The following is a 12286-nucleotide window of genomic DNA, read 5'->3' as shown; positions in this document are numbered from 1 at the left end:
TATGCTGACCAGCAGCTTTGTTCACTCTGACGGTCGGGGGGTGGAGGGGGAAGTCCCTGCTTGCTGCCGCCTTGCCCCAGAGAGATGAAGATCCTGTTTTACACAAAGTCAGAGCTGTCATCATGGGTTGAGGCAAGCAGGGTCCCTCTCCAGGCTTCCTCTGCTGTGACTGCTGTGTGACTGGAAAGTTTAAGCAAGGGCCTGGAAGCCGGAGCTGAGGCAGGCATTGCCTTGTGACCGGAGAAGCGAGATGAGTGGTTTTCACCCCTGTCTGTGCCCACGGGCCCTTTTTATAGCAAACGATTGGCAGGGAGCGCCCCCATTACTGCCCTGATGTGAGCTTCCTCTAGAATGTAACCTGCATAGATATGAAACTTTTAGCAATCAAATATACGCCCTAATTGAAATATAAAAGAGAACTATAAATATAAAATAGAGCTAATATAAAAAAGGAGAGGAACTTTCCAGGCGTGCCTACACAGGAGGATGTAATGAAATAGAGCCAGACACCTGTGCTCAGAATCACTGCCAATGTCATGGGCGCAAATGCCGGCTGACACGCATCTGTTGTATCTGGGACTCAGATGCTGCCAGTGGCATTGGCCTCAGGGCCTGAATTTTCCTGAACAGTGAACAGTTCTGCACTCTCTTCTCTCCATGTCATAATAACTAAACTAGAAAATTCAGTGCATGTTAATACCCTGCAAAAACACAAATTGTATTTATATACAAAGTAGTTTGGTTTCAGGACTCAGAAAATTATGAGCAGGTTTTTTTTATGGTAACCTGATTTTATTGGCTTAATATACAATAAACTTATTTTCAAAATATCATATCTCTAGGACATGACTTTTTTTTGGTAAACTGCTTACCACATTTTGCCCATTTTTGCTGCATTATTTGTTTTCCTCCCTTAGTAAAAGTAATACATCCTTGCAAACACTGGAAACAAAATAGAAATATATAACCAAGTTGTTATATATACACACAAGGATATGTACAAACACATACATGTGTATAAATACATATCATAAGCAGTTTTTAACCTATATGTATGTGTGGGGAAATATTTAAAAGCCACAGGGATGTGAAACACACCCTGGCGCAGGGCTGTCCCACACACTACACGGTGTCTAGTATCTTTCTCCCTTGTGCTCTGCCTAAATGCTAGTAATGTCCCTCAACCCTGGTGACAACCCAAATACTCTTGTGGATTTTTCCAAACCCCCTCTAGAGGGCAGTGCCGCTCCCCTTGAGATCCACTGGGCTGAGTCGGGTAGATCCCCGAAGCAAGCGTGCCAGGGCTGAAGCAGCAGGCTGTGCTGCCGGCTTGTTAAGGGCCCTCTCGGTGGTGTGTTACCACTGTTCGCTCTCCAGTGCTAAGCACTCCGAAGCACTGCCTAAGATTTAGCTCTCCTTCCCTCTGGTCTACTTAATAGATTTAACTAAGATAAGACAAAATACCCATCAACCTATTGGCTTTATTGATGAGAAGTTTTCTGAATGGGATAGGTTGTATATTGCCAACTTGCAGCCTGGGAAGAAGACAGTAGGACCCTGGGCCCACAGGGCGGTGGGCCCGGTTTCCCATCCGGGAACCGGAAGGCAGTCACCAGGAGGGTGCCTCGGAACAGAGGTGTGGGTGGTAAGGGGGCCAGAGGCAGACCCTGACCCTAGCAGCCCTTCGACCTTGCCAGCCCCGCACCTGGAAGGTGTGGTCCACTGGTTGTTAGGGGCTTGCCAGTCGGATATTGGCTGCTCCTCTGAGGGAATAAGGGGAAAGAGGGAAGGGACGGTAGGAGCTCCCTTTCAGCACCTGACTGGGAGACCTGGAAGGAGCTCTTTCCGAAAGAGCCATGACCTGGCAGGGAGGTGAGGAGAGAGATGGGCATCCCCACTGTCCAAATCCTTCACCCCACCGAATCCTTAAAGCAGCTGTACCAAGATGCTTTGTTAACCTGTAGCTTATAGACGAGGAAACTGGTGCACAGAGAGGTTACACAAATTTCCCGAAGTCTCACAGTTAATAGATGATAGAGCTCAGATTTGAACCCAGGTCTCTCTGTCTCTAGGGCCACGTTCTTTATTCTGTGCCAGAAATTGCCATCTAACACCACAGATTTTAGTGCTGGTTACTCTTAGAAAACCCATGTTGCTGCAGCCCTGCTCGCTCTTTTCTGTGGCCCAGACCTGAGCTCACATAACAGCCTCTGGCGCCCCTGCCCTTGCACGCCCATCCAGCTCCATTACCCGGCAAGCATGGGAGACAAGGGGGCCAAGACACAGTCTTTCCCAATTTGGGACAGAGACCCCTTCACAAAAGAACATTTGGAGAACAAGTGCTACCCACTTGGGAAGCCAGAGACCATGCCCATACATAACTCTGCCCTGTGTCCTTCCCGGGAGGCACTGGAACAATGAAAGAACCCCCCACTTTACTGGCAGTTCAGTGTGGACAGACACGTCACAGCTGTGATCCCCCGGGTGTGCACTGTGGGAAATTCCCCCACCGCGTGAGTGGAAACTGTGGGGAGTGCTCGGGGCAGCCATTCCGTTACTCCTCGCTGCGGGAACAGCGAGTCTCTCCAGTGCTTCCCGAGGTGGCAGATGCCACGGAGCTGGCCTGGTTTGTGCCCAGCTGGCAGTTTGTAAAGTTGCCTGGGGTCAGGGCGATTCCGGCTGCCATAGAACTGGAAGAAGGCTACTCATGGGCAGGCTGTAGAATTTGACGGCTTTGGGCATGGGGACAGGAAACACACTGCATGTTTCATTTGCCTGATCACACAAGCTCTGGATTTTCTGATTCTCAGCATGATTTGGTTTGTGTTCTGTCTCTGTGGGTGAACCTTGAGAATGACCACTCACCCATGGCCCATAGGAAGTAGCAACTTGTAACCCAAAGAGGGACAATATTCATTTTACGACCAGTGACTCTCTAGGGGAGAAAGTAGTTTAGTTCATAAGTAAGGAGGACAAACTGATAAACATAAGATCCATATTTGCAGCATGACCCAGCACATTAATAACTTGAAATACCTGCCAGCTGTCAAGTCAACAGACAGTTTTCATCTATTATCTCGCCTGACTGTCCTTGGGCTTGGCAGATAGAATTATCTTCATTTTTACCAGGGAGAAAACGAAGGGTCCAAGATTCACTTACATCTCACTGCGGGAGAACTGGGTCTGGAATTAGGGTCTGCGGACTCCCAGGGAACAAATCTGTCTGTTCCCCTACTGGGACAGAGGCCCCTCCTGGCCTGTCCTTCTGGGGTCTGCATTTGCCAGTTCTGGGGCGAACACTTAGACAGGAGCTATTTCTAAATGTCTAAGTAGCCGAGTTTATCAGTGCCACCTTTGTTAGCATTCAACCCGCAGGGCCTGGAAGTACAAGTAAGGAATGTAGTTCACTCGTTCATTAACTCACTCGCTGCAAACGAGGGCAGCCACGGAGTGCCGGCTTCAGGCCAGCTCCTTACCACTCACTGCTTAAATCTGCCCCTTCTGGCTTGAGTTTTGGAAAGGGGATAGTAATGAGGTCCTCTTCTCCAAAGGGAATTTAAAACAACCACTAAGTAGGAAGGTTACCAAGGAAACTCACCCTGTTGAGTGAAGAGGGGCTGGGGAGCAAGGTTGGGTTCTAACCTGGAGATTTGATGATTTCACTCTAATCTTTCCTTCCCCCTGGACTTGTGTGGGTGTGTGCGCGTACACACACACACACACACACACACACACATACCCTCACACTCAGGGTCTTTAGTTTAGATATGCTGCCACCAGGTGGCAACTACATGTCTCTGTTATCAAACCTTCAACTTTGCTCCCAATTCCCTTGAGAACTTTCTGTTCAAAAATCGCACAGATTTAAGTCATCAATGCCCTCACTTAACTATATAAGAAATAAATGTCTTTATTAAGGTTAGACGTATCCAAACACTAATAAAAATCAAGGCACACATCTCTTTGAGTGTTTTCACTATCTCTAGATTTTTTTTCTATTTAGTTCTTGTGCCCCTGTCCTTGTCTTCAGAGAACAACACGTTGGTCCTGGTGACCCTTTGATGTAGGTAACACATATCATGTGGGAAGTCTCACCCAATGGTCCCTTCCCCGAGGCTCTGGGTGCATTTGGGAGGCCCTTGGGAGGCATTTCGGGGAGACCCTGTCCAGCTGCTTCTAAGGTAATCTGCTTGTAGGTTTAGCCTTGCTTAACTATCTCAGAGGCTTGTCTTCCTCCCAAAGGAAAAAGGAGCAAAGGGTGAAATGTATAATATCTGCTACTAGAAACTGTAAACTCACAGGAGCCAGTCTAACCCATCCCTGAGGGCATTCTGCTTCCTGTGACTTCTGCCTTGAACTAACTTCCTTCCTTCCTTCCTTTCTTCCTTTCTTCCTTCCTTCCTTCCTTCCTTCCTTCCTTCCTTCCTTCCTTCCTTCCTTCCTTCCTCCCTTCCTCCCTCCCTCCCTCCCTCCCTCCCTCCCTCCCTCCCTTCCTTCCCTTCTTCCCTTCTTCCCTTCTTCCCTTCACCTTGAACTTTTATTTTTGTACCCTTGCTCCCTCTGCCCAGTTCTGTAGCTCAAATTTGTGTGTGACAGAGAGCTGACTTAGCCCTTAACAACCTCCTTGGTAACTGGCATCTTTGTAACAGATCATCTCCAGCAGTGTTTTGTTTACCTGAGCTCTCTGATTACAGACCCTCTCTGCAAGCTGGGGCTCCTCGGAGCTGGGGGCACAGTTGAGCACAGTAAAGGGCTTCGCAGACCAGCTATGTCAGGTCTAAGCCCAGCTGAAGGAGCATTTATAAGCAAAATTGTTAAGTGCCATGCTACCTTCCCTGTCTGCACCCTTTTCTCCCGGGAGTCTTCCTCCCGTTGGCCGCTAGGGCTCTGTTATCCTCCTGCTTCCCATCTTGGGACGACTCTGGCTAGTAGAGCCAAGAAATGCTTCATGGGTAGTGGGGTTGGGTGCAAGGCGTGAGTTTCTACCAGCAGGGAACTCATTCTGTTCCTGTCCCTGCCCAGGGCTGAAATGGACCCAGTGGGGGCAATGGGAGGCTTGGGGCATTTCCTGACTTCCATTGCTTTTTGAGCCTCCAAATGTACAAAGAATTGGGTGGGGGACATAGGGACATGCCAGCATACTGGATTGCATGTTTTAAAGTTAATATGGTAAAATCCCCACCAGCAGCAGGGAACTTGCTCCCCTCTGGACCTGCACAGCTGAGGGTCTTGCTTCCTCGGGGCACCACTTCCGCGTGCAAATCTCCACGCACTCAGCTTCTGTGCCTGCTTCTCTGGTCATTTGTTCCCACCTCATGGGCAAGTTGAGTATTATCTGCAGCGCTGCACACAGTAGGTGCTCAGCTGTTTCTCAAATTTGAGAGTACCAGCAAATGAGAAGTAATCCTCGACTTGGTGGCGTGGAGTAGTTTGTGCACATTCCAGTGCAAAGACTTCACTTTCCCAGAAGGCGGTAGTGAGATATCTGTGAGGTGTCCCCACGTGTGGGACGTCTCAGGGTGGCAGCAACTCCTCAGCCACTCCAGGCGGCCTGCCTGCTCTTTCACGTCTCTGTGCTTTTGGTTGTGCTGTTCCTGTGGTCTGAGTTGCCCCTCTCTTTTCTCAGCTTGGAGGTGCCCAGATTCCTTCACAAAGTCTGAACGCCTGCCTGTGCACGTATTCGTTTGTTTCCTCCTCATCAGTCTGTGCATTCACACATTCATTCATTCATTCATTCATTCATTCATTCATTCATTCAACAGCATATATTGAACCCTTCCAGTGTTTCAGCCCCTGGCCAGGTGATGAGGAGTCAGTACGAGTGATCCCTGCCTCCCACAGCCTTCCTTGTAGTGGGCAGGCTGGATGTTAAACAAAAACACCATGTAACTGAATGCATAGCTACACACTGTGACACAGTACCCCGAGAGGCCAGCTATGGAGGTGGAGAAGGAGACGGTGACTTCATCAGTCAGAGTACCCACTGCACCCACCATGCACTCATTCCCTAGGCTGATTCCTGCAGAGCTAAGAGTCTGGGTGTTTCCCAGAAGGGCTGTTTGGAAGAGCTTGTCTGCATAAGAAATCTTAACTTGTTGCTTCTCCTAGCCCTCTCATTCTTAGCCCCTTCTTTTTCATTGCCATTCACTCCTTAGCCCCTCTAATATCAGACTGCCACTCTCCTCTGTCTTTCTCTCTCTGTTTCTGTCTGCGTCTCTGTTTCTGTCTGCGTCTCCGTTTCATCCTACTCCAACTCCCCCCACCCTCCACCACGTTCTCCCTTCTCTGTGTGTGACTCTCTCCTGTCTGTGTCCTTCTCATTACTTCTCCACTTGGGTGTGGGGAGGTCGGACTTCCTTGTTGACACAGTCAGTCAAAGCACCTATTCCACCTGCGTGCAAGCGGAACCAATCAGGTTTCCGGCTGCCTTCAAAGGCGCGAGCGTGCTGCTCCCAACCGGAGGCCCTTTTTCTGGCCACAAAAATACAAAAGGGAAGGAGGGAGAAAATTTTTTTGGCCTGCGTCCAGGGTTTGAGAGCCTTTCCAGAAGAATAGTTTCTCAGTATTTGACATTTTACTGTATTGTGTACTCAGATTAGGTTTTATATTAAATTTACAACACGTAATCTGGATGGCGTTTCTACCGCCCCTAAGTAATCTAGATTTAGGTCCCCTGGGGAGCATCGTATGGACGTCTCTGCAAATGCGTTATCGCTCTTCACTGATTCCCTAAGGAAGTACCTGCCCAGCCTCCTCTCCTCTGTTCAAGCTTCTTTCTTCCCAGGAATGGGTTGTTTCTGATTGATTCCCTAGAAAAAGTATAATACAACTCTGCAGCTGCCTCTTCCCAGAGGAGACTGTGCTCCCAGAGTCTCTCTTTTTTTTCTCTCTCCACTGAAGTCAAAGGACTTTGCACTTTGTCCTTAGACTGATAGCAGGTTTCAGCGTATTTCAGTTCAGTTTCAACTGACAAGTGGTGAAGGTTAAGTGCTCGGGTCCTGAAGTGCAAACCCTGAGCGTCCAGGAACACGGGGATTGATTATTCTGCTTTCCTTTACCTTTTGTTCCTTCACCTCTGGGATTTTCCGTGTTTCTGTCACTCGCGTTACTCACTGTATGCCTCGGCTGTGTGTGTGTGAGGGGCTGTCACGTGTGTACAGAGGTAGTATCTGCTGCTCTTAGGGCTTACTGACTAGGGTAGGTATAGCAATAGTGTTTTTAAAGTAATTTCAGCCCTGGCTGGGTGGCTCGGTTGCTGGGAGCATCATCCCGTACAGCAAAAAGTTGTGGGTTCAATCCCCGGTCGGGATGTATATGGGAAGCACCTGATCAGTGTTTTCCTTTCACATCAATATTAGTCTGTCTGTCTGTCTCTGTCTCTTTCACTCTCTCCCCACCCCAGCCATCCCTCCTTTCCTGTCCCTCTAAAATTAATAAACCTGTCCTGGGTTGAGGATTAAAATTTTTTAAAAATTTATTTCACATCAGCTGGCATCCAGTGCCTGGGGAGCTGTGCCGAGGAGAATTCTGAGGCCAGGAACAATGCTTTGATTGATTAGTAATGTTTGCCTTGAGTATTGAATAGGGACGTGGAGGCCACTGTACGTGTTTGCTGTTCTTGGTCCACATCAAAGATATTTACGTTCGATTTAGCATAAAAAGAATCATTTTGTTTAAAATACAAATGTAAATGAAATCACTTTTAAGCAACTCCATTTAAGGCAGTGCGTATCGAGAGACTCAATAGAGGCCAGCGCCTGCATCTGGCCGGGGCTGCTGAGTCCCGGCTGGACACAGTGGCCTCGCCTGACTTGGGTGCGCCCTGCTCCCAGGCTGACTCTGCTGGTATTGGTCCCATGTGTGGCAAGCAGAATAATGTCCCCGAGTCTGTGAACATCCTAGATTACATGGCGAATAGGGAATTAAAGTTGCGGGTGGAGCCCTGGCTGGCGTGGCTCACTTGGTTGGAACATTGTCCTGTACACTGAAAGGTTGCTGGTTCGATTCTCAGTCAGGACAAACACCTAGGTTGTGGGTTCATCTCTGGTCAGGGAGCGTATGGGAGGCAACCAGTTGATGTTTCTTTCTCTCACTGATCTCTCTCTCTCCCCCTCTCCCTCCTTCCCCCTTTGTTTTTCTCTGAAAGCAATAAAAAAGTGTCCTTGGATGAGGGTAAAAATAACACACGAAATTGCAGGTGGAATTGAGCTGGCTAATCTGGTGGCCTTAAGATAAAGGGAATGTCCTGGATTGTCTGGTGGGCCCAGTGTAATCACAAGGGTCCTGACAAGTAGAAGAAATCAGAGATGGCACCGTGAGAAGGACTTGGCTCAGCTACTTTCCGCCCAACACTGCCGGCTTTCAAGAGGGAGGGAGAGGGCCGGGTGCCGAGGAGGGAAGGCAGCCTCTAGAAGCCGGAAAGGCCCACCAGACAGATGCTAGCTTTCCTACAAAGACATGTAGCCCTTGATCTTGGCCCAGTGAGACCCATTTCAGACTTCCAAACTACACAACTGTAAGATAGTATACTTACGATGTTGTTTTAAGTCACTGTGTTTGTGTTGATTTGTTAAACTAGCAAGAAACCAAGAGACCATCAAGGTTATCTCTATATAACGATCATGATGACCACTCATATTTGGTGCCTGGCACTGTTGCTAAGCATTTATAGGCGTTGTCTCAATGGCGCACATAGTCTTCCTATGAGGTGGGTACCGTTATTCATCCCCACTTTACAGACCGAGATATGGAAATTCAGTGATATCAGGTAACCTGCCCAAGGATGCAGAGCTACTAGGAGTCAGGGCCAGGGCCTGAACCTCGCTCTCCAGATACCCAAGTCCATGCCTCATTCAAAACCCTCAGGCCCTTTCCTGGACCACAAGACTCGAAAGGCATTTGCATTTGAAAGAATAAGCTTAATTTTCAAACATATAACCATGGCATTGTCTTAACAGTAAAAAATGGAATCAGGAACAACAAAGAGTCGATAAATTGTGGTTCATTTAAACAATGGAACATTATGCAACATCGGAAAGAATGTGTGAGAGCCACTTCTGTCAACCTCAAAATCACAATACCACTCCCAAAACTCAGGAAGAACTCGATTTTTAGGTCACCCATGTGATCGGTCATTTATTACATTTATTACATTGTAATTGGTCATACATTGACCTTTGGCTTTTATTGTGAAGCATAAACCCATGGAGGTTGAAACTGTGTACAAAAACCATTCGGTAACCACAGCAGATTCTACTCAAACCCGAGTAACCACCAGTGCCCTCTTACTTTATGACTCTCAGGTGTGTGTGTGTGTTTATGACTCTGAAGAAAGTGTTTTGGGAGCAGGATTTCAACCTTATGTTGAAAGTAGAGCTTTGATATTATCAAGGGGTTGTACTCACTGTGCCATGTCACACAATTACTGGGGCTCACTTAAGCCAAAATATGTGGTTTGAAGCTGAATAGTATACTCTGAGAAAAATGGTTTGCATTTAATTATTATACACAGATCTACTATTGTCTTACTACTTTGATCTTTGGGGACCCGTTAAATACAATCTAGTGAATTTGTATGAAGAATTCTTTGCAATTTTTTTATATCACATTTCTCAAGAATACATATTCATCAGATTGTATACTTTTCAACTTCAAACCACATTCATACCTTTTGATTCCTGTGGTCCAGGAAAGTGCCTGAGGGTTGTGAATGGTGCTTTCCTTTATACTCCACACTTACTCTGTGTTATTACTGAGTGGGAGGATGGATTAACAAATGAATGGATGGATAGATTTGTGGATAGATGAATTCTTGCATTGCTTGGTTCAGGATATCTTGATTCGTTAAGCCTTATATAGCCATCTGAAAAGTCTCCTTGCTTGTGTGGAAGAACAACTTTTAATCCCTCAGTCTCCTTTTCCTTCTAGATGTTGAAATGCTTCAGGCCAGCACATCCAACCCAATCTCTGCACAGGGTTTCTCTCAGGCCACTAAGGACTCCATGATCCGCAAGTTTTTAGAAGGTAAGTTGCAGCTGTCTGCAGGGAAGCAAAAAGAGAATGAGAAACAAGTGTAAGACATTGCCTGGTTCCACCTGAAGGCCGCGCCATACAGGGAGTGGGCTGCCACGTACGTGACGTGTGGGTGACTGAAGGTACTCATCCCCCACCAAATCTTTTGGTCTATGGGGAGCAAAGTGGTGGCCAAGGTTGCAAGGGAAACAGTAGAGTGTGCTGGCTAGGAACACAGTTGTGGAACCAGCTTTCCTGGGCCCCAATCTGGCTCTGAGTGACTCTGAGCAAGTTATTCAAATCCCCAAGGCCCCAGTTTCTTTATTTGAAAAATACGAATAATAATTGTAGTTACTCTACAGCATCATTACACAGTCAAAGGGAATAATATAGGTAAAACACATGAAACAGCGCTGGGCACAGAGGAAGTCTTTGCTCTAGTCCTTTTGATGCCAAGGACGAGGGTGCTGGAGCTGTTGGTGGTGAGGACTCTGGGCCACCCTCATGGTGCTGCCCAGGCCCAGGAGTAGGTTCTAAGTGTCCCTGGGCTTTTGGGGCTGTACCCTCTTTCCCCTAGTTCTAATAGGATGAATAACTGAATCCCAGCAGTAAGACTGAGAAGACAGAAGCTATCACTTCCTTTGACTGCATTGATGGGGGCAAATGAAGGTGACATCGTGCTGTCTCGGTTGCTTTGCATGGGGTTCTCAGCCACTGCTTTCAGTTACCTTTTCCCATGTTTTCAGGCAACAATGTGGAAATGGCCAGTTTGGAGAGGGATCATCGTGGTCCGGAAGATGTTTATCACATAGTGGATGATGACGAGGCCTTTTCCATGGACCTGGCCAACAGGCCCCCCGTCCCAGTGCCCAGGCCAGAGGCCAGTGCTTCTGGCACTCACCATCTGTCCGACAATGAACCGTACATTTCTAAAGGTAAGTGTGGCAGTGAATGATGCCTAGTAGGGTGTTCAGAGCTTCTCAGGAGGAATTCCCTGGATCCTTCAGCTGATGAACCATCATCATTGAGAATGGTCTGAGCGGTCTCCAACCAGCCCCAGGGTCAGAGCTTGGGGCAGATTCAAGCACTAGGCTAAGGGCAATGATCAAATTCAGTTCTCACCTTCCTGGAGGCATTTATACATGGTATGAAGACAGAGTAGATACAAGATTTCCCTCTATTCCACGTTACAAGAATGCTGCTAAATGTTTATCTTCTAAAACTCTTCTTCTTGTTATTATTTTAAATTTTTAATAGCTAACACTTATTACAGTACACCAAGAGTGCCCCATCCAGAACATGTCATTTAGTCTTTATAATAATCTACTAGGTAAGGACCATTACTATCCCCATTTTACAGATGAGGACAATAGAGGCTTACAGAGGTCACTTGATTACCATTTGGCAGAGCCAGGATTTGAACCCAAGAAGTCTGTCTTCACAGACTTTCAGCCATTATGCCAGGCTGTCTATTTACCTACATTAGTAAAAATTGCTGAGAGTTGGGTTTTGACTTCTTCGTAATGGTCCCTATGACATCAGATGCTTATAGCATTGTCAGTTTCACTGTCTTTTGGGACTTGATAGTACTAACATGATTACAAGTACTGTAAGAATACAAGAATGAGTGGATCTATGCACCTGGTCTTCATTCCATTTTTAATAGTATAAGCAGGGTGTGGAAGGTGTGGCAGAAGGAGATCCCATACCTGGGGAGGTAGCCTTTCACCCCAGGTCATTGGCTGGGGGTGCCAGATAAAGTACAGGATGCCCAGTTAAGTATAAACTTTAGACAAACAGCAAATAATTTTCACTATAAAAATGTCCCAAATATTGCACTTGTTTTCTTGGCTTTGGTTTTGGTTTGTTAATCAGGCAACCCTAAATTGGGTAGAAGTGCAGCTGAGTGATACTCTGCATTGCCAAGCTCGGTCAGTGCTCCTGGTTTGCCGTCCCCTGAGAAACACCTTCTTTGGTGTGTATAGTGAACACTATTGGTGCCCTTCCCACATCCTCCTAGCTCTTTACATTTCTGTGTCCACTGGCTGTACCCTGCCTGTCAGGACCTGTGTCTCCTAGCCTGACGGCTTTCTGTGGCAGCCACAGCCTCCTGATTCCTTGCAGGACAGGCTGGAAGACTTGGGGGGTTAACAGCCCTAGATATACCCCTCAGCCAATGCCTGATGCTGGTTGGTGGATGAGGACCCCAACTTATTTGCCCTTCTCCTGGGAGAACTCCAAGGTGCATCCTCAATGTTGTTCTCCAGAACCCCCC

At 47.3% G+C, this 12286-nt stretch overlaps 1 protein-coding gene across 2 annotated transcripts in view; it reads left to right on the top strand.

The window, feature by feature from the left end:
- The window catches only part of PIK3AP1 (phosphoinositide-3-kinase adaptor protein 1), a 94240-nt gene that overhangs the window by 59473 nt on the left and 22481 nt on the right, over window positions 1-12286 (top strand). For both annotated transcript variants that reach the window (XM_037138918.2, XM_053662460.1), the window contains 2 exons: window positions 9928-10023; window positions 10758-10946. In XM_037138918.2, coding sequence (XP_036994813.2) covers window positions 9928-10023; window positions 10758-10946 — 285 coding nt within the window. The remainder of the gene's footprint in view (window positions 1-9927; window positions 10024-10757; window positions 10947-12286) is intronic.

The sequence above is a fragment of the Artibeus jamaicensis genome, unplaced genomic scaffold, assembly GCF_021234435.1.
Source record: "Artibeus jamaicensis isolate MK-2021 breed Jamaican fruit bat unplaced genomic scaffold, CSHL_Jam_final contig_252, whole genome shotgun sequence".
Classification (NCBI taxonomy): Eukaryota; Metazoa; Chordata; class Mammalia; order Chiroptera; family Phyllostomidae; genus Artibeus; species Artibeus jamaicensis.
This window is presented reverse-complemented; position numbering and strand designations above follow the sequence as displayed.